Source organism: Chroicocephalus ridibundus, chromosome 6 (genome assembly GCF_963924245.1).
Source record: "Chroicocephalus ridibundus chromosome 6, bChrRid1.1, whole genome shotgun sequence".
NCBI lineage: Eukaryota > Metazoa > Chordata > Aves > Charadriiformes > Laridae > Chroicocephalus > Chroicocephalus ridibundus.
Genome location: NC_086289.1, coordinates 9,659,880 through 9,683,355, shown reverse-complemented (window position 1 = coordinate 9,683,355; position 23,476 = coordinate 9,659,880). Strand labels below are relative to the sequence as shown.

Sequence of the window (23,476 nt, the reverse complement as noted above, 5' to 3'; positions counted from 1 at the left end):
AAGACGTGGTTTGTATTTTATGGTGCCCGTGGAGCCGGCTGGATTCCAGCCAGACTTCTCTGAAAACTCTCCTGGGCCTCCCAGCGCATCCTCCTGGTGGTGTTGAGGGGTCAGAGAGACCGCGACTTCTCCCCCTCGCTCCCCCGTCATGTCGTTGGGTTTGCATCTTCCTGGTGATTTCTCTGCTGTAGTTGGTCTAACAGCATCGTTAGTTCACTCCTCACAGGTGTTGGTGCCCTGCGGGGTCAGTCTTTCCTCCCAAACGGAAGCATATTTACCTTGCCTGGCACGCAGCTCTGGAGCTGGGCGGTGCTTTCCAGCCTTGTACGGCTGCTTAAAGCCGTTTCCTTGTACCTGTGTTGCCTGCAGGATAGGAAGTACGGTGCTGCTGAGCACTTTGGCATGTGGCAAATGGGGGTTGGATGTAATCTTTGTTTGGAAGTTCTTTTTATTTTAATAGCTAGCTTACATAGCGTACTTACGTAGCTAGTTAAGTACATTTGTAGAGTGCACGCGCTTTACGCAGACCAAGGATGCTTCCCTGGGTCCTGAGTTGGGGGAAAATCTGTGATTGTATCATCTTGCTGATTTTAAGCACAGATAGACAAACGTCTCTGATTCAGGAATCACAGACTGTGAAATCTCATGCTGGAGACAGCATTTTAATGCTGGATGGGATACGTACAGCCCTGTGCATCGGTTTTTCAAGTAGAGATGGTATGAGAGATTTGAAACTCACAGAGGAGTTTTGGGAAAGCTGGTTCCAGAAACCCAGCCCTTGGCCTCTGGGTGCATCTGGCTGAGGTCTCCGTGCCTGAAATGCCCCAGGGATCCCTGTGTGCCGGGAATCTGAATGCTGTGGCTGTGACCTTCCTCCGCAATGTGGTCAAACACTGAAGCCTTGGATGGTTGCTCAAGTGCACTCTGGCAGCGGCGGCACCCACCAGCTCTCCTTCTATATGTGACAAAGCACTTTGCAAGGTAAGGAGGTGTTGGGCCATTGGGAAGAGATGGGAAAAGCTGAGCCGATAACAGCATCAGATTATATGGGATGGTCTTGGAGAGACCTGCTGATCCCATGGGCAAGCAGGACATTGCCAAGCAGCTGTTGGAGCTGTTTTCTTTTGGTTTTGTTTTTCATTTTAAAAATGTGAGTTGAAGGTCCTGGCTGATTTCTAGGCCCTTTCTCCTGCAAATTTTAATTAAAAAAGAGTAGGTGACTTGGGTCTCTGACATGGTTCCTTATTAAATGCACTCTCACAGGCTTGCTTTGATTCAATCAGAAACACTTAATGAGAATTTACCTGATGGGAGCTCATTCCCTAAAGGCTGGGTTGATGTTGGAGCCTGGCACAGCCACCGAGGAGCTGGGGTCCCTGCGAAGCTAGCACTAATCCTGTCTGGCATCGGGGGAGAGTCGAGGACGCCGTCTGTGCCAGGTTGGTGTTAGATGTCTGTGCTGTTACTAACGGAGCTGTGAATTCCTCTCGCTCTGTAGGATTCCTAGATGAGCCTTGGCTGGTGAGCGGGCCATGTGCTGACTTCAGGGGAGAGTCTGTTTCTCCTTTAAGAAACTGGGATTTAAGTAAGTGCCGTGAATTTCTCCCCTTCCCTCGGTAAGCAAAATCGTGCCTGTTTGTCATGAGTAAATGCGTTTGGTGCCTGTACTGTAAAGGCTGCAGCAGGGAAGCTGGAACTTCGGACCCCGCTGTGCCACCCTCCCTGGGCACAGACACCCCGGGCCAGCCTGTGAGAGACACCGTCAGCGCTGGCACGGGGTCTGGTGGTGCTCTCCCTAAAGCCAGCTGGCTTCTTCAGCGTGCAAAGCACCTGCCATCTTACTCTCTTTAGTAGAAGTAAATTAATTTGATTCATACCCCAAGACAACTTATATAAACATTTAGGCCAACTTCTCCACCGATAAGAGACAGATTATTATTTTTTTTCCTTTAAAATCTGGCACTTGTATCTTAGTTGAAAATTAAAGTACCCACTAGCTCTCTTGATATGCTAGGCAGGACACCCCCCCCAAGTAGCTGTTCTAGGGTTGCTCCAGGTACCCAAAGCAAGAACAGAAGGTGCTTGGGTGAGGAACTTGCTAAGAAAAATGGTTTGTCGCAGCAAATTTCCTTCCAGAAGAATATGGCCTTCTGCTTGCAACACACCACGGGTCCCATGGTGGCCTGTCTGTGTTGTGCGCAGGTGAGAATCAGGCTGGAAGAACTAACAAAGCAATAACAATACACATTAAATTGTGAGTTAGAGGTTCAGTAGCAGTAGGAGCTCTGCCTCTCTACATAGCTGTGTCTTTGGGCCAAAGCCTTCAATGTGGTATCTTGTGGGCTGAGACTGCATTGGGTCAGGCTGGAGGGCTTTGTGGTGCTCGGGGTGAGCAAGCCCTGCAGTCCGGGTGCAGCTATGACGCTTGGCACCGGTGTTTGCTACCAGGATGCTCCACAGGGATGGAAAGGCAGAGGTGTGCTGGGGACAGCTGGAGCCGGCAAAAGTAACTGCTGGTCCTTCGGCTGGTAAAAAAACAGCAGTCCCAAATCGAGTTGTTCTTTTGGGATTCCTGGGCTCAGAGGCTGATGGGATGCCCATGGGCTTGTTGACAGATTTGTGTCAATGGATGGGCTAGGAAAGGCAGGGGAGAAGGACTTTCTCCATCACTTCGTTCCATAGCTATGGTGCCTTCCCAAGCTTTCTGTGGGAGTGGATCTAGTAACAGTACAGCCACCAAAAGATATTTCACAAAAGTGTCTGGTTTGGTGTCTGTTCTGTAAAGACAGGCCTCAACCACTTTCTTTACTAACTCTTTTCCTTTTTTTTCCAGCTAAACCCCATCCCGGTTTTCCCTACAGTGGCTGCAGCAGGCCCTCAGAGTTGCACAGGGTTGCTATCTAGTGGCCAGAGGAAGGTAGTAGATGCATTTTTTTTCTCTGCTGGCTTTGTGTGAGAGGACTGTGCTACTGAGATACGGGCAGGAGCCTGTTATGTAGTCATGCAAATTGTCAGGGTTATTGCTATTTTTCAGTGGGTTAGCTATCCGCAAATTTTTTTGGGTGATGGTGCAGTCCCTGTAGGGGACTAAGCTATTCCAGATATAATCCACTGCAGTTGTATTCAAGATATAATCCATTGCATAGCTAAGGGACTTTGTGGTAATAACAGAGGTTTGATGCGCTTGAAATCTATGGGAAGTAGAGCAGGGACAAGCTACGTTAGAAAGAAAAAAACCACTGGTAACATCATATACTCAACATTTTATTATAAAACCCTCTAAAGCGCCACTTTATAGGTCACAGTTACAACAAAGGAAATGCCTTGAGTTAGGAAAACAATGGGGACACAGAGACATTGTTTAACGGTTCTTGTCTGGGGAATGTGTGTTGCTCAGAATTTGCCTACATTTACCACCCCCTGATGGAGACATCCCAGCAGGACCACCAAAGCTGACCGGGCTGTGGAGCCAAAAGCAGAGCCGCTCTCGTCCATCGCTGTCTCAGTACCACTGTGAAATGTCTGGACAACTCCTGGAGGACGACAGCAGTGTGTGTGGTGAGGGCATGACATTACACATATATTTAGGGTGTAGAGAGGGTCTCCTGCCAGCTCATGATGGGGCAAAACAAAAGCTTCATGGTGTCCATGGCCTCCCTGTGCTTTGGAGAGTAAAGGCCCCTGGGTCCTGAGCCAGAAGTTTCAGTGGTTTATTTGCATGAGTTTTTCCTAAGTGCAAACCCTGTACAGGGACAGGCCTGACAGCCAGGGTTGATGAACTCCTCTTGAGGCCTGGGATTAGCAAATTCCTCCATCTGCACTGCAGCAGAGACCTTAAAAGTAAAAAAAAACCCAAAGGCGCACCTTTCTTTTCTACCCTGACCAAGCACTTTGTTGCACCCCAGCTCTGTGGTGGTGGTGGTGAGCAAGCCAAGAGCCCCCTCGGCAGCACATCCTCACTCACCCCAGTGCTACCACCACAGCCCGGTGTCACAGCCCTGTGCAAACCCCACCTTGGGCTGTTGGGCCTTTGTGTGCAGAAGGATCATACCTTTAGAGGTGGCCTCCAGCTTGTGAAAGGTTTTCAAGGGCTAGGAAGGTACGTTTTGCCTGTCTGTGTTTACCTCAGCTCTGCGTGATGCTCGTTGGTGTAGCTGCAGGACCCCAGGAAAAACCTCACCAGGGTCCCAGCGCTGCTTGAGCTTTGCCAACCCAACCCACACAGCGAACCCAGTTACTGAGCCTGGGCTCCAGGGCTGAAGGACCATTCGAGGTATCTCCAGCAGGTTACAGGGAGGAGAGGGTACATGGATTTGTGACAACCTCCCTACATCCCTTCAGATTTCAATGTTTTTAAGTTTAGCTGTCCCAAATGTCCAACATCTTTCATTAGAAAGCTCAGTGAGGACAGAGAGGGGTGGGCTTTATGGGTCACACTGCCAGGGCCCAAAGGCTGTATTAATAGTTTGGAAATAAGGGTGGCAGCACCAAGATGGCCAGTAGCCGTCCAGAGATGGTGGTGCAACCTCGCCTGCTGGGCCTAGAGGAGAGCCCTGCCCAGGTGGAGGGGCCTCTTTCACGTGGGGATGTCTTCAGCAGATTGTACAGCTGTGGGGTTGGCTTGGCCTGCCATGGCTCTGTGGGGACCAGAGAGGATCAGCAAAGTGGTGGTCACAGCCAGGGCAGGAGCCACAGGGATGGCTTTACCTCCCGTCTCCTGGGAAAAGGCGAGCCCCAATGGGTGCATTGGGATCCAGCTTCCCCATCTAACAGATGAGCAGGTCTGGGCCTTTGATAAATTATTAACAAGCATTCAAATACGATGGTTTGTTGGTTTTTTTTTTTTCCCAGAACAAACTCCTCAGGTGACGTAGATCAAGATCTTCAAGAAAATTAACTGAATCTGCTTGGCAGATCTTCTTTGACCAGCGGTCTTGGTGCCACCAGTCTGTAGCAGAGCTGACACCACAAGAAGGTGAGCAGGGATCTTTCTTGATATTCTGTCAAATCTGCAGTAGGCTGGTAGGAGTAAGCACATGCTGGGATGCATCGGGACACAGACTGAAAATCCCCTGGACAGGTTGCTGTGTGCTTCTCATTCATGTCTCAAGCATCGCTCAGGCGTGGGTATCGCCCTCGACTGAAGGCTGGATGATCTGCAGCTGAGTGATGACTGGCAGCAAGACAGGCGAGACTTTAGTTGACTGCAATTTGCCACAACAGGCTGAAACCCACCAGGATATAAAGAATAGCGGCGGCCCCTTCTGAACCCACTACTGTCACTAATATAGAAACCTTAATAACTCATTGATAAACCTTCAGAGTAGAAATACACAAAACACCCCTATGTACAGTAACATTCTTGTTTACATCAACTGGGTTAGGAATTTGTTGCAAGGATTGCCACTGGTTGTTATTGGTTTAGCTACGCGATTGGGACTTGTCTGGAAAGAGCAAGATCGTTTGGGATAATTCATATCGGCAGCTGTTGACTCCATTGCTGCGTCTGAGCAGTTGGCGCGACATGGAGGAGGCGCTTGGTGTGTGGTTGTGTTGCACACCCAACCTCCACCTGCAGATGATTGAATCCCCTTGGCCACGCATGGGCAATTCCAGTCTTTAGTCCATCTCTGAAAAACGTGGTTCTAACTAGCTCCCTTCTTCTCCCATTCCTGCCAAGGAATAAAGGTAATTTAGACAACGGGCAAATCTGGCAAGCCACAGTAGCCATAATGTGCACAGGATCAAAACCCACCATCTGATACCCGAGTGCTTTTGGCCGCAGGGTGGGTCAGGGATGTCTCGCTGTTGTAAGCAACGCACACGTTTATTCATTTAAATTGCAACCGGGGCAAGCCCAGGTGAAAAAGCCAGAGGAAGACCAGGCTGCCCTGCTTGGAGTGGTGCTCCCCAGACCGAGACATGATACCCCCCCCAACCCCATCCCACCCCAGCCACTCTGCTCCACTGCCAGGAGGAAAAAGCAGTGACTGTCCCAGATGGATTTTTCTCCTGTACCAATTGGCACATTACCTTAGCTTTCTGTAGGACTGTTCCTTTCCCTGTCACCATGACGGACAAAGGCCGGTTTTTTAAAGCTGTTGCTGAATTGACTGGTGAATTCTCTGCACTACTTGCTGGACTGGCACTTTTTGCCTGAATCTGCAATAAAAATAGCAGATATTGTGCTGACTCTAGACTATGGAGAGCGATTGCTGCCTTTCACCACCATCTCCTAGAAAAGCTCAACAGTCACAGGCTGCTTGCACTGAGAGGTGTTCTGCAGTGACATGCTGATTTCAAAATGCCACCGTGATGTGGGTGGGTGTTGAGGACTCAGGCAGAGGTACAGCACAGAGCAGGACTCGGGTGGTGACCATCTCCATTTCATGGGAACCAAATTCCCAGGAAGGAATTTAGATGCCTGAATCTCACCCCCCCCCCCCCGCCCCAGGAAAACACCCCTTGGCTCAGCTGAGTGGAGAAGGAGCTCAGCCCAGACCTGCGCGGCCCTTGTTGCTCAAGGTCCCACAGGGAAATACAGCCTGAGCCCCAGCCCCCTTTCACCTCCCCATTGCTGCCTTTATCTCATTATATTCATTATATTATTATCATATTATTTTATTTTAGGTAATAATGAATATAGTATTTAAATATAATAGAAATGTAAACCATAAATATAAAAATTATATATTGTAATAATATATTATTATTAATTATATTATCAAGTGTGCTGAGATGGTGCAACTACCTGGCTACAGGGAAGCTGCTGTGCGGCCCGGGGGTGCCCCCCACATACCCGGGGGGCTGCGTTCTCCAGGTGCGTGGTGTCCACGGCCGTGCCCAGCGTCACCGGGCCGGACTCTGCCTTCTTCAGGTTCTCCTTCACCTCCACCAGGCTGAGCTCCAGGTCCACCCTCCGGCTCTCCTTCCTTTTGCACTCCTCTTCTATCTCCTTCAGCCTCTGCTCCAGGCTCTTGTCTGCGAAGGGAGGGGTAACTTGGTGCCACATGGGAAGTTGGGGAGCAGGGACTGGGGCATGTCCTTATATTTTGCCCCAAGAGGGACTGTGACAGAGCAAGCTCTTCCTCTAGTGCAATTTGGGCTACATGGTTTGGCTCAAAGCGCCAGGTCTCCCCCCTGCCCCTTCTGGTCCCAGGTGGGCCAGGTTCCTTGCCCCCTCCTGCCCCATGGTCCCACCTTGGTTCATTCCCACACATCACCCCTTGCCCTGCTCTACCTGTGCTGCCCCCAAGCAGTTCCTTCAGCTCCCGCCTCTCCTTGCGCAGCTGGGTGAGCTGAGCCCGGATTTCATCCTTCTCCTTCTCCAGCCGCTCCTTCTCCTCTGTGAACCTCTTCACCTCCGCCTCCGTCCTGTTCTTGCCCAGCTTGGTTTCCACTGCTGCCGCTGGAAACACAACCCACCGAAACACGCTCAAGCCAGTGGAAAAAGCAGGAAGGAAAACCTTTCCAGGTGCTTAGCAACAAAAAGAACAAGGGTCTGGAAAGTCACAAACCAGGAGACTCATCATCCCTTTGGGCACTGTAAAGCTACCGTATAGCAACGGGCAAAACTCATGCCTGGAGCACCACCTCCCTCCAAGCCCCTGCGGTAGCAGGCACCCCTGGCTGCCTGTGCAGCCCACTCACCCGGCAGTGGCATCTTGGGCCGGTGCGCGGGCACCAGCTGGGGACTGCCTGTGGTCACTGTGCCTGTTGGCAGCTCGGAGGCTGGCTGGGGGAAGGCGATGTTCTGCTGCTGGGTCTGGATTTTGACGCTGGGCATCCGTGGCGGCCCCTCGTCGGGCTCTGACTTCTCTGGGGGTTTCTGGAGGAGGAAACAAGGTGAGATGATGTGGCAGGGGGATATGGCCTACTGATGAAGCCCAGCCCCGCGTTGCAGCTCGGGACAGTACCTGCTCCGAGGTCTCCATCGCCTTGCTACAGGGCTCAGCTTCCTTAGCCATGAGGGCTGTCTCGGGTGTGCTCTCTGCTGCAGACTTATTGGCGGCCCTTTCTAAAGTGGGTGAGCTGAGGGGTGAAGGCTGGCATGACTTCTTGCCAGCACAGTGTAGGAAGGACTTCACTGGGGTGAGATCCAGGTACACTCTGTCTTGGTCCCCCTCCACTTTGCTCTCATTCTTGGGTACTTCTTCCTGCCAAAGGAGAAAGTTCCTCTGAAAAGGGACCATCTGCTGCAGACAGATGTACAGGCAAAGTCTCACTGCAGAGCAGCAGCATCTCAGGCAATCTGGAGCATTTTCCATAAACCTTCAAGTGCTTTAAATAAACTAAGTCATTCCTTATAGGGCTTTTTGGAGCACTGAAGGAAAGTCCCCTCCTGCTTTCCTTCACTAGGTCTTTCCAATGGTAGCAGCAGTGCCGTGCAAGGATCTCACACTGCTGTACATCTAGCAGCCCCTGCCAGATCCTTCGCCTTTCCCAGGATAACAGCCCTGTTCCACAGCATGGCCCATCTTTCCTTTCTTTATATGCAGGCCTTGATCTCACAGACATCATGAGGAATTTTGATAGACTCCAAACCGTCCACTATCTATGTCCAAATAATCCGTGCTGTTTACTAATGGAAACTGTTGAGGTTTCATCCCAGCTTCCTGAGGATCCCTAGAGCATCCTGCTGGAAACCCTCTCTCCTGTTCCTTACCAACTCCTCTCCAACACCTGCTTCTGCCCCATTGCAAAAGCCTGGATTTCCCCAGGGGCTGGGAATCCCCTTTGCCGCAGTTTGACAACCCTCCCCTTCACTGCCGGAGTCTCCCTCTGGCCAGATGTTTGCCCACGGTCTCTGCAGAGCTCGCTGCAGCGGGGCAACCGCCTGCGGTGCCGGGCATCTTACCGCAGGCAGGTCCGGCAGATCCACGTCGTCGTACAGCTCCTCCTGCTGCATCCTGCCCTTTGGCAGGTTGTCGATGTAGGCGTTGGGCTCAGAGTACTTCCTCTGCATTAAGCTGTGAACAGGCAGCGGGACATCCCATCAGGAGGGACGGGTCTTGCTGCACTGTGCTTAATTTTGGGGCATCTGAACACGCGGTCCTGGGGTCTGGGCAGGGCCACGTGGCCAGACGCAGGAGATGAGAAGGTAGAGCCGTGCAGCAATGCGATCACTGCTCCCCTTGCCCATTAAGCAGCGCCCACCAGAGAGGGGTTACATTTCCCCTGGTCTCTTTCCTTTCTCGCCCAGCCCTGGGGCACAGCAGCACAACGGCCCTGTCCCAGTGACACGGCAGCTCTGCGAGCAGCATGGCTGCTTGCCCGTGGCCCCACACCCCCAGCCAAGCCCACCCCGCCGACCTGCCACTGCAAAGGCCACCTGGGCATGTGCCCCTAATCCTACGGTAGCTGCAGCTCAGGTTAAGACATGTCATGGTGGGACAAGAAGTGCTCTTCTGTCCCACACTCTGCTTTCAAAGAAAGTGACCAAGTTGCAGCTGTGAATGCACCACTTAACCCTGAGGCAGCCAAGCTCTCGCAAGGGAAGGGATCCCACCACTCCAGCTTGCTTCCCCTCCACCAGTCCCCACAGCCCCGCACATTACCACTGACGTACAAGAAAGAGTTCTTGGCAGCGCTCACGATGCAGGAGACCCGGTCAGCATCCACGTAATCATAGGTAAATTCCTCTGGGTCTGTTTTCGAACCTGACTCCGACAAGAGGAGGCCCAGCCAGTGCCCCATTTCCTCCGAGGACTTCGCCTGCGAGGTGATCAGACAGACAGCACAGGTTGCAACAGCAGTTTCTCTGCACTCCCAAGGCTATCGCTGACTTAGCCTCCTGTAGGGAACTATGCTGGCTGTCCTCGGGGCTTGCAAGGGTGATGAACAGCCAGGTATTTATATTAAATCTGAGTCCACATTGGAAGAAGAAAGAAGTACTGCTCTGTATATGGACTGATTTGAAAATTTAGAAGACATCGAATGCAGCTCTTTCTTTGCTTAAATCCTTCCTAGAATTTCTAGACAGTCTGCATTTTCCTTTCAGTGACGATCAACTCAGCTGCCCACATGAGTAAGAGAAGTCTCCGTGGCTGGAGATGCTGGCGGGGAGCTGGCTTTGGAGAGGGACGTGCGGGTTTTATTTTGCACCAGCAGAGCGCAGCAATGGGATTGCCAAACACTCGCTCGGATCAAGGAGATCCGAGCACACCAGGGAGCCTGCGAGCTCCTTACGCTGGAGCCCAAACCCCTTCTAGGGCTGTTTGCAGAGGGGAAGGGGAGAGTTTAAAGTGGGATCAGAGATGAATTTCAAAGAGAGCCCCTCACTTTAACACAGTCAGTACCAAATTCCCAGCTGCAGTGAACGGTCTTGACATATTGCAAAATACGGTTAAATATGGTGCCTCGAAGTCAGCTCTAGCAAACAGCCCCATGCACTTCCCAGTAGTGGGGGATTTTTACTTGGAGCAAGCAGTGGGCCGATGCAGCCGTCTTTACAGCTTTTGCTTTGATTTGAGGAGCTAGAGCAGTAAGCACAAAGTGAAATCCAGGGCAAGTGAATCCCAAATTGGAAGGTATATTTTAAGCTTCCAATCTGTTTTATTTAGCAGAGACTTCAGTCCCTGGGAAGCCAGCCAGCCAGCCAGTCTGTACATTGAGTCTGACATCCCAACAAAATACAGATTCTTCCATTCACATAATGTAAATTTTCCCAGCACCTCTTCTTCACATCTGTAATTAGGCAAAATTTCTTAGACACAGACATACCCTGAATCAGAAGCTAAACAAAAACACCTTCAAACTTCATGGCAGGCACTCAAAGTCAGTTGTTTAGCTATAAATATTCCACCCACTGGAAAAATACAGGAAATTGCTCACATTGTCCACCTCCTACTATAATCACGCTGTCGTCAGAGAGAACTAAGATTAGAGATAAACAGTCCTAGATGCAGGCAAAGGAAAGTAACAGATGGAGATGAATTCACTTGCACTTTCAGGGGCAGATCTGTGATCGGTTTACTTGGGATGCACGACCCATGGCTTTGGGAGTCTCCGTCTTCAGAAGATGAAGTTCTCTGTTCCTCCTAACCACAGACTTAAATCCCTAAAGTGGCATTCCTTTCATCTCACGTTAGCCATCTGAAATACATCCCATGTACCTTAATCATGCAAGCTTATCCTATATTCAGTGGAGAGAGATGGGCACCTCCAGAAGACCTTTCATCCCATCCTAAGATGAGTGCCTAAGATGAAGGCTGAATGGTCCTCTGGAGGCGCCAGCATCAGACAGAACCTGGATTACCAGCTAGGTGGGACACCTTCTGGGTGACCACAGGCAGACGAACCAACATCCCACGCTTCAAGTTCTGTTTTGCTGGACTGAGGGTTCCTCTGGAGGACCTCACTAGCGTTCAGTCCAACTAAGACACCCAACCTGATGACATAAAGCAGAGCTTGCTTGGACATATACACCCTACCTCCAGAATGACCCGTTCTTCCCCGTTGTGCAGGATACGGAAGGAGTAGAGATGATCAGGGCTTGGCTCTGGGATAACTTCACAACCTGCCAAACTCAGGGGCTGCTGAGCCAGTTTGCTTCGGTTCTTGTCCTGGTAGAAATGGAGGTGACCGTCTTTTATCTGACACCAGCGGGACTTCCACTGGCTGTTCACTAGCACGTTCAGGTAACCTGCAAGCAAGCACAGGTTACTTAGGCATATTTTCCACCCCACAGGGAGAGGAAATCCAAACTCATTTGCATGCACAGGGATGTCTGATGAGTAAATTCTGAGATCACCGCAGAACACAAAGCCACAGGCAACAACAAGGAGCAAAAGCAGAAAGACGAGCTCCCCTGTCCATACGAAACAGGGTGAAAAGGGTAAAAATCTGTTCAAAATGAGACCTTTGAAATTCAGGTTAGGTTTGGAGCAGCAAGTTGGCTGCAGATGGTTGGACAAAGCCGGTCCCAGATGGTGAATACCAGCTGAGCCATACAACCCTCTCCCTGCGGACTCCTATACCCTGGGTTGATGTCCAGGAAAAGCAGGACAGATGCCCTCTGTGTGCACGTCTGGTGTTACCTGCCCTTTTGGGTCACCCTGTGAGCTATTACCTGCCCTTGTAACACACACAGTCACCTTAATGTGCAAGAGGCACTGCAATCTGCATAGATTTACTGGCACGGACCCAACAGAGTGTGGCCTCTTGCCTCCCCCAGCAGGACAGCCTGGCACATGCGCGTTTGAGGAGGAGGATGCCTGGTGCTCGTCCTGCCCTGCACACCGAGATCCAGCCCTGAGACAAGTCCCTGCAGGGGAGTTCATGTTGCCACTTACTGGAAGTCTCCAGGGATCTCTCTGGGCTATCCAGGGAACTGGATTTTTTCCTCCCGAGGTTCATCAGGTTGCTCAGTTTCAGGCCGGTTGTGCCCTTCTTCTTAACTACCAGAAAAGAAAGAGACATATGCGTGGCTTTCCCAACTCCCAGCCAGACACACAGCGTGCTGCCCTAGCTGGGTGTCCTGCCCCAAAGCTGCCTGCGCTGCCGTCCTGCAGCCAGCAGCGCTGTAGCACACACGTCCCTTGTAGAGGGCCAACCTGCGACTCGGGGACAGGCTGTAATAGTCCAAAGGCCACGGAGATGATGAGCAAGATGGCACCAGTGACTTGCCGAAGACACCTAATCTATATGGTGTCCAAACACCAGTGGCTGCTAGAGCTGCAGGAAAGGCTGCACAGGTCTTGCTGCGCGGGTGCCAGCCTCCCTTCACTTTCTTACACTACAAAGTGTAAGAAAAAATTGAATTAAAAACCATTACCCATAAATATTTACTGCCTTCAAGTCTTTTCCTTTCTAAAAGAGGGACTCAAGGTGGAGAGGGGGAAAGCTTATGCCCAAAGAGCCTCTTCAGCCTTTCCCACCAAGCGCATCAGTCAGTGCATGAATATGGCTGTGGCTGTGTAGTCATCAGGGAATCCTGGTAAGAAATCAAGTTGGATGTTTTCACTCCAGATTTTCTTTCTCTCTAGCGTAACAAAGTGATGAAGTCCTAGTGTAGAGGAACTCAGCAGCTGAGCTCCATCTGTTGGGTGACTCCAGTAAGTCCTCAGAATGAATTTCTTTCTCCATCTCCTATACGTAAATGGGTCCCATCATCCTTCTAACAGAGCATCTCCTCTTATATGTACTTACCTGCCCCATCTTATAGCTGGAGAATGGAGCTTAAAGCCCAGAGTCAGATGCCCTAGTGCAAAGGTGTAACTCTCCCGTTGGAGACAGCTCAGCATTTCACACAGGTACTCCCAAGTTTCTCTGAGAGATCTCGGAGCAAAGTCACTTAGGTTGCATTTATGCTTTGTTAAACTGTCCCAAAGTGACTTGCCCAGAGTCATGCAGGATCTGTGCGGTAGGGCAGGTATCACACCCAGGCTTCTTAAGCCCTATCCTAACTGCTGAGAAATCCCAACATCCACCTGTCGCTTCATTATGAAAAAAAGCACCGAAATCAATTCAGTGAATTCACAGGCAGCTTTCACCCTGCATCAGGTCAGTTTGGGGTGAGGGTGGCAGGAGACGCTGCAGAAACTCTCACTCCACATACAGGGTCGATGGCCCGGTTTCCCCCTCATTCCCAGGGTGAATTTTTACCATCTTTGATCTCTGCCATCTCTGGGTGCCCATCCGTGCTGCTCCCACTCTCAGAGGCTGCAGAGTACCTCTCGGATACCTCCACCTGTCAACAAGCACCAGACACAAGCTCCACAGATGCACATGACCCATTCCTCCAGCCAGTACCCACTACAAGTGCCTTTTTCCCACCTCCTAAATTGCGAGGTCCCACCCTCTCCATAGCAGATGCTTTCACAAAGACATCCCCCCTGCCCACCCACTCACACTGTGCCCTCCCTGTTGTTTCTCAGCCTGGCATGGGCAGATCGGGCACACGAACTGCCCTGGCTGGGCTCATCTCTGAGGTGACATGGTGGCACCACCAGTGCCACCCTGTGGCCGCCTGCCCTGCAGCCTGGCTGCTGGGGGCATTTGCTAGTCCCCATAGGAGGGCATAGGCAGAGGGGCCAAAACAGGTCCTTTTCGTGTCCGCTTGAGACTTATGAAGGTTTCTGTCTCCTCCCACTGTTTTGGAACAAGTTGCCCCCAGGGGATTGTCACCTAAACCTGGACTAAAGACTGGCCCAAGCCCTGGCGCCCAAGGGTCTATGGCCCTTCCAAAGCTCTTGGTGAGCACATCTGCCTTGTTGGATGAGACAGTGCTGCTGCTCTGTATGGAGGAAAGCCCAATGCTGAGGCAGTTTTGGAGGAAAGATGTGGCAGAAAGATTAAGATTGCAAAGCAAATTTAAGATTGTTCTAATAATACTCCTTTTCAGCAGAACAGTAACCTGGTTACATCATATCACAGTCTTTGCTCAGGTAAAATTACTGCAGCTACAACTATTATTCATTAAAGGAACAGGGCGGAAAAGCCTAAGTGTTAGTTCTCTCTGTAGAGACAAGGTGTACCTTTGGGTAACTGAGACGCTGCGAGTCTGGGATGTACTGGTTGCCTTCACTGCCTCCTTCGCAGAGCAGACCACTCGTCTCCTGGATTACCTGTACAGAAGGGGAAGCCATAGCCTGTGAGAGAGCTGCAGTAACGGGATCACTACTTCTCCCCCCACCCAGGACAGGCAAAACCACAGCAGCCCGGGAGACCCATGGTTTACACGCCCTGCGACCCAGGGGACGTTGCTGGTCTCGCAGCAGGCAGCCAGCAGAAACTGCTGGAGCCCAGTCAGCCCCGGAGACGCTGCCAGTGAAGACAGCCCTGGCGTCTCGCAGCCTGTTGCCATCCCAGGGTCCTCCAAGGCTCATTCTCCTGCTGCCATCTCAAGGAAAGGGCTGCATCTCGCCCTGTCCTCAGCCATGTTGGGCACCCACCCCAGACATCCCTCCTGCCACAGCGGCTGGCCTGGGAGGTCCCTCTGTGGCCTCCCGTGCACTGCAGGGAGAAGCTATCCCGGGACATGAAAATGAAGTGGTGTATTTATATACAGGCTTGCAGTGAGGAAGGGAGCCAGAGCACATAAGGACAGGACTGAGATAAGATACGGTCTCCCAGCGAAGCCAGAGTAGAAGCGTGGGAGCACCAGCGGGGTGAGCCCCAAGGGCGGCACTGACCCTGAGCCACTGCTCTGCCTGGTCTTTGCTCTGCAGCCCCAGCACAATGACGTCGGCGTTCATGGGGATGATCTTCAGCTTGTGCTCCTTCTTCCTCACTTGCTTTTCCTTGTGAATGACAGTGCAGCCCAGCAAATTCACGTCGAGCTGAGGGCTGTGGTCTTTGGAGCTCTTGTAGCACTGGGGAAGGAAGATGGGAGGGCAGGTAAGAGGCTGAGGAGGAGCCTTCCTTCTCGCTTGCTGGCGTGAACTCACCTCTAGAAGTGGCTCAGTGCAACCACATGCATTAAGTGCACTGCACAAAAGAAGGTCCTACAAGGCTGCAGCATCTACACAGACTACACACAGGACATCTCTATATGCGTAGAGATACACATACATCTATGTACGTGCATATATAGTCTGAAATACCTCTCAGAGATACTGATAGAGGGTCAAGCATGTGGTTAGCCAGTGGGATAAGCATCCGTTCTGCTTAACCACCTCAAAAAGTTTCCCCAAAAAACATCTCTAGGCATTTTGGTAGTTTGGGATTTTGGCCACAAATGTGCCCTTGTGTCCCCCTCAGCAGCCCCATGCCCACAGCCCTTCTGAAAACAGAATGAGATCCCCAAATCCTTGGGACGTGGTTTTTGAAGCATTGCTTCTAGAGGTACTTTGTTTTTGCCAGCTAGTTAACGTGGCCTGAGGAGCCACTTCCCTGCCCAGCTCATGAAAATAGAGGCAGAGAGTGGAGGATCTACCCACCAGCAACCTGGTGTCCTTGATAACACACAGCTGTTTTGCCCACTGTCCCAGCCACTTCTTCCTCCAGAGGAAGGCACAGATGCGGGCATCCTTCATCAGCTCGATGGTGGCCTCCGTGGATGGCCACTGATGGGTTGCTGACTTGCCTTTGCTGCTCTCTTCTTCATCGTAAGATTCGTAGGAGCTACTAACGGCTTCACCATCTTCTATAACAAAAACAGAGCTCTGTCATTAAATACGTCCCTAAGACAACTCTGAGCCTATCGCTTGCCTCAGCCATGCTCACACATGCAAAAGCTTCCAGCAAAGGGATGTGTCTTTTGAGGCTGTCCTACAGAAAAACAGGAAAATAACCCTCATAGATCCTTTTTTCTTTCTAGCCCAATATTTATCTCATAGCAATGTTTTGTGGCTAATAGTCTCAGTTAGCAAACGCTCAAAAGACACTTCTCCGTTACCACAAATTTGAGAACATTCCCGTAGACATTTTCTGATGTTTGCTGCTTCCCCCCCGACACGCTCCAAAGATGCTTTTTCTACTTTCCCCTTCAAGCCAAACACTCACAATGTTTAAGGCAACAGCAAGCCACAATTGAACCCTTGTCCTCTGAATGTCAGAAGTAAAACTGGTATTTGCGAGGCCATGCAGCAAGCAATGATCTATTGTATCTGAGATGTCATTCCGCTTTCCCTCTCTGGGCTAACAGGTCTCTCTCCCTCCTCAGCATCCAGGGGACAGCAAGGGGCTTTGGAGTAATACGCTGTCGCAGCAGCAAAAATTAGTCGTAAGTGGCAGCTGTAAATAACCGTAATCACATTTTTCATGTTCATTCTTAAATGGATCGCTACTTTATTAGGATGAGTTGGGAGTTTCAATACCCAGCTCTAACGTACTGCAGGTTATTGGGCTTTTCAGCTGATAGGAACAGCTGGTCATTGGTACCAGATTCATCAGAAACAATGAAAACATTCCCACTGACTGCAGGGGAATTTGCGATGCTCTGCTGCCGTTTACAGTACGGCTCTTATTCGCAAGGTAAGCTCACATCGCAAGATGGTAAGATGTGGGCAGCATCTGTACCGGGATTTGCATTCTTGTCCTACCAAACAGCACGGAGGAATATTATCAAGTTTCTCTCACCAGAATTTTATCTAATTTTGATTCTCATCAAATCTTAATATCCACAAAAAAAGTAACTATCAGATTGGTGCAAAATAAAAAGAGAAAAAGCAGCCAGAAAAGAGAAAAAGAAGAAAAAAAAAAAAGCATTAGGAGCTTCACTGAAGACCATTTCTTAAATTGGGTTTATTTGTTCTTAAAATTAAAGGAACTGAGATGCAGTAACAAAGCTACGGCCTTTCCCCCAGTTTCCTCTGGTGAAATCTCATTCTATAACATCCCTCAAGCGATCAAAGCTGCACCAATTAAACAAACTTATTAAAAAGCAAATACTCCCTTTTTCAAAGTCTCTGGATGGTGCTGAGAGCACACTGCTGGCTCACCATCTCCATCCCCTCCGCGTCTCAGACAGTCCATCTTTTATGGGAAAGCACTACCCCCCAAAGCATTGCCACTATGCAGACCTCGTCCACAGGCACCCGAGCAGAAATTCAGACGGAGCAAAAGTGACGAGGTTCCTTGTGCCTAAAAATACCAAGAAGCCGAACCTCTGCACTGCTAGGGACCCTTCCTTACGCAGCAGCAAGGGTGCCTAAGGGAACCTCATCTTCCGTATCTCTCTCCTTATCAACACGGGGCTATCGCTAACTGCCCCTCTCACCCCTTTTGGGTGTCTCTGGTGCTCCTCACCTAGGTGTTAGGCCTCAGGCTGCCACCTTTCTCCTGGTGCAAAAACATTTCTTCCATGCTCTCAGCAGGAGCCCTGGCTGCTCTTTTGTGCATCAGCCACAGTCACAAGCGCCTCATGGGATGGGCTCTCCTCTACTTGAAGAGCTGCAGCTGTTGCTGGCCTGGTGACACTGCTACGGCCTCGTGATGGAAAAGCGTTTTCCAGGCTGTGTACTTGGCAAACTGGGACAAACCTCACTTGGGTGACTTGAGACAACTCTGTCTACTAAGGCTCACTCAATCCCAACTCATACAGCTCAGACACTTCAGTACAAGGTCTCCATTTCCACCTACTGGCAGTTTCAACTAAGACAAGAGTTTTATCCTCTCATTGCTGTGACATCAGTGGCAGCCACATTCTTGGATGTCTTTATCTCATCCACCTCTGCTTTCCTGTTTGCCTTCCCACAACCTCCCAGGGAGCTAAATCAATATCGTGACACAGGAACCTCCAACCATCTCATACTCCAGAGCTGCCTCTGCCCAAGCAGAGCATAGAATCATCAAATCACAGAATCATATCATCACAGGGTTGGAAGGGACCTCTGGAGATCATCTACTCCAACCCCCCTGCCAGAGCAGGGTCACCTAGAGCAGGTTGTACAGGAACGCATCCAGGCGGGTTTTGAATGTCTCCAGAGTTGGAGACTCCACCACCTCTCTGGGCAGCCTGTGCCAGTGCTCTGCCACCTCAAAGTAAAGAAGTTCCTCCTCGAACCTTCAACATTCCCTGAACAGCTCCTTATCAATACAGCAAGTGTTACCGCACATCAGCTCCACATCAGTGACCAGAACCAGGGGAATAAAGGCTAGGGAAGTTCTCTTCATTGTTGTCTTGAGCACAGGGAAAGGCACAAATAATGCTGCTTTGTGTACATCCAGCATGGGCAGAGAGAGGGGAGAGGTGGTTACTCTCCATGCATGTAATGGGCAATGCCAGGGGGAGGCACCTGAGCATCTTTGCTAAAACTGAGTTGTTGGTGTTTTGGTGTTTTGTTTTTTAAAAAAAGGCACTTGAGGTTTGGAAAGCACGCCATACCCATCGTTATTGTGGCATAAATAACGCCCTCAGTAACCTGCAACCCTGGCCTGGGTCCAGCCGCAGCAAGCCTACCAAAAAGACCTGCACAGTCAAAAGGAAAGAGAAAGGGAGACAAAGAGAGAAAGCCACAGATAAGCAAATGCAGAGAACAAGGGTATCATCCGGCTCAGCCCCACGCTCCCCCCTCGGCCGGCGAGGCTGCCCCGTCCCCGCTGCCGGCGGAGGAACACGCCGTATGGTGAGACTTCAAACAGGGACAACGTTTTCAGCCCATCCCCTCAAACGAGGCAATTCCCTTTCAAAAAGAATCATCGTCATCGTAATTAAAATCAGCCAGGGCAGATGAGCTGTTTCAGCCGGAATAATTATTGCTCAGTTGGCAGTCACGTTGCCCCTTGTGTTTTCACTCTGTTTCTTATCGCACCCTTCAATTATGCAAACGCAGCCGAGGACGGGGACGATAACGGTTTAACACATTTCAGCCCAGGAGGAAAAGGAAGCAGCAGCATTTGCCGGAGCTGTAAAATGAAAGGCAGAGGCGTCCCCAGTGGAGGGGCGGGAATCCTGTGGATGAAAGAGGGACCCCGAGACCCAGCGGTCTCGCCCGCCCGCTCCATTTTAATTAATTCACCCACGGTTTGTTGCCGTGCCTTGCAGTCCCACCTCTGACGCTGCACGAATCCTCTATCTCCTCAGCCCATCTGGAGGCTTGCTTTGATGTCCCTTCTTGGCAGCACACCCACTCATTTTAGTGATGTTCCTATTTTTGTCCGATTTCACTACGCCCATTTGTTTGGAGATGCATGGGTGTCTTCCAAGGCTCACGCTGTAATTCTGTCGGAAACACCACCAGCAGCTCCCTGGACCGCTGGTCCCTTCCCTGCCCAGCTTGTGGGGAGAGGGGGGTGGGCAGAGAAGGCTTGGGGGGTTACTGGGGTCAGGCTTTAGCATCTTTGGCCAGGGCAAACCCATGCGTGCCCAGACCACCCTTTAGCAACACCAGGTGCACCAAGGTCTCAAGGCAGTTGCTAGCAATGAGCATCACTCTGGGCAGGATGGGTACAGGGTACTATTGCCATCTGATAAAGTGAGGGGGGGAAAAAGGGATGGGGAGCCCAGTTTTGTACCCGTTGAACCAACGGGCAGGACCGAGACCTGTGCCATGGGATTTGGAGCCTGATCTCGAGGCAAACCAGGGCACCAGTAGCTTCCCAGCATCGCTGCCTGACCTACCCTGTGCATGGCGTGCCACGCTTCACCCTCTCCCGCGTCCCCACAGCCGCCTCCTGCCACGTACCTGCTGCTCCACATCTCTCCCTGCCTCTCCTTCCCGCTCACCCCAAGGCACCTCCTCAAGCCTGAGGTTGCCAAAAAGCACAGAGATACTCGGCGACACGATGCCGCCTTCCTTCTCATGCAAACCACCGTAAAAGCCATCGGCGTTATCGCACACCAAGTGGTTTGTGTAGAAGAAGGGACCTGCTGGGGCTTGCAGAGGGGACCGGCGGTTGAGCCGTCATGGGAGGCAAAGGCACCACACACCTCGGCGGCGAGGGACTGCCCGGGCTTGCACCTCATTCATCGCAGCCACGGACTGCCCCATTTTGACAGTGAACCCATCATATGGGGTTTTCCTCTTTTTTTTCAACCATGCTTGCAGGGCTCTGATCTCTCACTTCCTTAGGCGCCTGACCAGCCTGGATTTCAGCGGATCGTGGGGGTATTTGCATCTTTGAGCAGCAGGTTACCAAGGAAAAGTGGAGGTTTAAGCTGGGTGGGTGCTTATCGCTCCTGCCAGCCAAGCCTCTCAACGCAACGCGAGTTTATGGAGCTGTCTGGATAACATAACCTGGGTTTCCCAGCGCTCAGATCCGTGGCTGTACTCCAGCTAATCCCGTGTATGTCTTTACATGCCATGGCTCTTAGTGCGTTATCCTCGTTCCCAATGCGCAGCAGGGAGAAAAAAAGTCCATTTATCTTACAGTGCAGGCAACTGGAACCCCCCTGTGGGGACAAGGCTGCAGTGGCCGCAAGAGGGCTTTGCTCCCCTGCACCCCACTTGTCACAGCCCTGCCCTCGGCCAAACCACCCAGAGCCTTTTGGCAAAACCGAGCTGGCATCTAACGACAGGTATCGGAGCTGGGGGACCTCTCCTCCTCGCCAAATGGCACGTTTCACCCCGGCCGTGGTGAGCCTGCACCTTTTCCCACCTGAGCTGGGCACGATCTTCCCATTCACCACTGTAATGAGGTTGCAGTCAAAACGGGATGGCTCAGGGAAACAAAGATCTTTCTACATCGCCCTTTTTTGTTTAGCGCTGTAACTCCTCAGCCGTTGTGAGACCAGCGCCCCACACGGAGCTGCGAGCTGCCCGGGGGTGCGAGGCACACGCACGCAGCGAGGGCTGTTCCCATACACCAACCCCCGGCACCTTCAAGCAGGTGCTTCCCTGGCAGGGAGCTTCACAGCCCGGTGGTGCACAATCAGCTTCTCCCGTGAACATCTCAGATTCAACAGCCAAGGGTTTAGATCCAAACTTTTTCCCCCTTAACTCTCACGTCTCTGCTTGCCTCGACTCTCCCCGCTCAGCTCTGCCCCACCGCACCATTGAACCCCGCTCCGCTGCGGTCGAGGCTGGCGAGCAGAGATGCGCTTCTGCAGCAGAGCGATATAATCTGTCTCCTTTGTGCTTAAAGGGATGATAAAGCCATGACAAGATCAGCTCTGCTATCGGGTCAGAGGAAGGTAATCTCTCATGAAGGGTGTTCACCCAAAGAAGGATGCAGAAATACATCTTAAAAAGTGACAACCTGGGAGTTCAGCCTTCGGAGTCTCCTCCCGAAGGGGTGTGGAGCCCACGGGTGACAGCTATCGGTGGCACTGCCGAGGACATTGCTGGGAGGTGCCGACCCAGGCAGCGAGCGAGTGTGCGCACAGGGAACCCGCACATTGTCCCCTCACATGAAGTGTGGCTTTTTAATCAAGTTTACAGATGGCTAAACTGCCACGAGAGACATAGCTGAGTAAATAGTCAATTATAAAAACGGTTATCACGGCTAACAGACCAACAGAGTCGGGGATTTTGAGCCCCAAAGGGACGATTAGAGCACTAGGACATGAATGCAAGCCACCACAGCTTCACCACTCGCTCTATAACAGAAACCCGTGTTTGACTACAGCCTGTCTTCCAGAAAACCATCAAGACAAAGAGAACCCACAATGGTTTATAATATTTTACAGTGACATTATATTAACCCAGGCATACTACTTATTTCTACAGGAAAGTTAAAAATTTGAGTAACTCAGTAGCCTTTTCTTTCCAACTAGAATTAGATCTGTAACATCAAGCGTGACCACCATCAGAAAACAAATTTGTCACACAAGACGTAAGAAATGTCCACGCTTTTGTTTGCTCGTTCTCATAAACCTCAAGTCTTCCATCTCCCACGTGAACCCCCCCAGAGAGTTAGCTGTGATATACCATTTACAGAGACATCATATGGCTCAGCCTCTTCGTAATATCCCTCTGGGGATTCAATCTTGGGGACCGGAGGTTGTTTCGTTTCGGGAATCTGCGGAATAAATACATAAAAGCAGCATGATTTAAGGTAAAAACAAATACTTGAAAAAAACAGGACATCCTTTTTGTTAGGACTGAAGCGCATCCTAGTGGATGAGACCTTTTAGATGCGTACACCAGGATTTTCACGTAAACTGGTTGAGATAATAGTGAAGAAAGCGACTGTGGAGGGTTTCTAGTGTATAGTTAGCTCAAATATAAAGGACTTCTTTGAAATTACTGTATAATTGTGTCATAAATATTATTTTCTTTAATTTTGCTCGAAGGCCTGGGAAAAGATCAACTCATGCTTTTCCTCAAAAGCAGCAATTCCAGCCCATTGGCCTTATTGTGAACCGGGACTTCTGCCTGCTGCACTGACCTCCCCGCAGGCTCCTCATCGTAACTGGGGGTGATCCTCTGTGCTACCCATTATCTGAACAGGGGACCCGAAGGGCAGACATTTGGTGAAATCCTGGCTTTGCGCGGAAAAGCGTAGCCCAAGCAGATGCTGGTCGCGTCTCCAAGTCTCTGACTAATAGCAAACCAACAGCTAAAACACTCTGCTTTAGGAACTATATCAGGAATCTTTAATTGTGCTCCGAGCAAAAAAATGAAGGAAATGGATAAACAACACTGATGGAAAATAAGTCTTTGAAAAGACTCCAAGTGTTGGAAAATCCCTGTGGTGCCTGCCAAACCCCTCCCTAAACACAAGCAAGGGCTGGCAGGAAAAACAGTGCCTTGATCCTTTAGAAACACCAACACACGAGAAAGAAAAGAAGCAAAGCTAAGGAACAAACTCTTTACTTTTCAAGTAATTCACATGGCTGTTGAACGCGAGACAGCGAAGCCAGAGATCACAGTAGGATAAGCACACAGCTTACACTCTTCCCAAAATACGTGGCATCCCACCTCTCCCACCATGATCCAACAGCAGCATCCCCCCGTTCCCCAGTGAGTTGTCCCCTCTCCTCGCCCAGGTCACACCACTCCCTGTCATCTGACAACGGCATGCTCTGGCTCACACCGCTTCAACTGGCTTCTGACCAAGACCTGTGCAAGTCCTGGATGGGATGTTCAGTGTGTGCAGGGCTAAAGCCCCACTCCTCCCAGGAGGACAGGCGAAAGAGCTTGTCTCTCTT

General features: G+C 50.9%; 1 protein-coding gene across 8 annotated transcripts in view; it reads right to left on the bottom strand.

Annotated features, from left to right (window-relative positions):
• Window positions 1–3,243: 3,243 nt before the first annotated feature.
• AFAP1L2 (actin filament associated protein 1 like 2) overlaps window positions 3,244–23,476 on the bottom strand; it is a 71,474-nt gene continuing 51,241 nt past the window's right edge. Inside the window, exons 5-20 of one of the 8 annotated variants that reach the window (XM_063338206.1) lie at window positions 22,254–22,344; window positions 18,770–18,853; window positions 15,882–16,084; window positions 15,135–15,314; window positions 14,478–14,567; window positions 13,606–13,690; window positions 12,294–12,398; window positions 11,433–11,644; window positions 9,569–9,714; window positions 8,858–8,969; window positions 7,917–8,156; window positions 7,651–7,828; window positions 7,241–7,408; window positions 6,752–6,981; window positions 6,034–6,162; window positions 3,244–5,672 (exon numbers count right to left, since the gene is read on the bottom strand). In XM_063338206.1, coding sequence (XP_063194276.1) covers window positions 5,646–5,672; window positions 6,034–6,162; window positions 6,752–6,981; window positions 7,241–7,408; window positions 7,651–7,828; window positions 7,917–8,156; window positions 8,858–8,969; window positions 9,569–9,714; window positions 11,433–11,644; window positions 12,294–12,398; window positions 13,606–13,690; window positions 14,478–14,567; window positions 15,135–15,314; window positions 15,882–16,084; window positions 18,770–18,853; window positions 22,254–22,344 — 2,280 coding nt within the window. In that variant the 3' untranslated portion in view covers window positions 3,244–5,645. The other 7 variants (XM_063338205.1, XM_063338207.1, XM_063338211.1 and 4 more) reach the window with 7 other exon arrangements.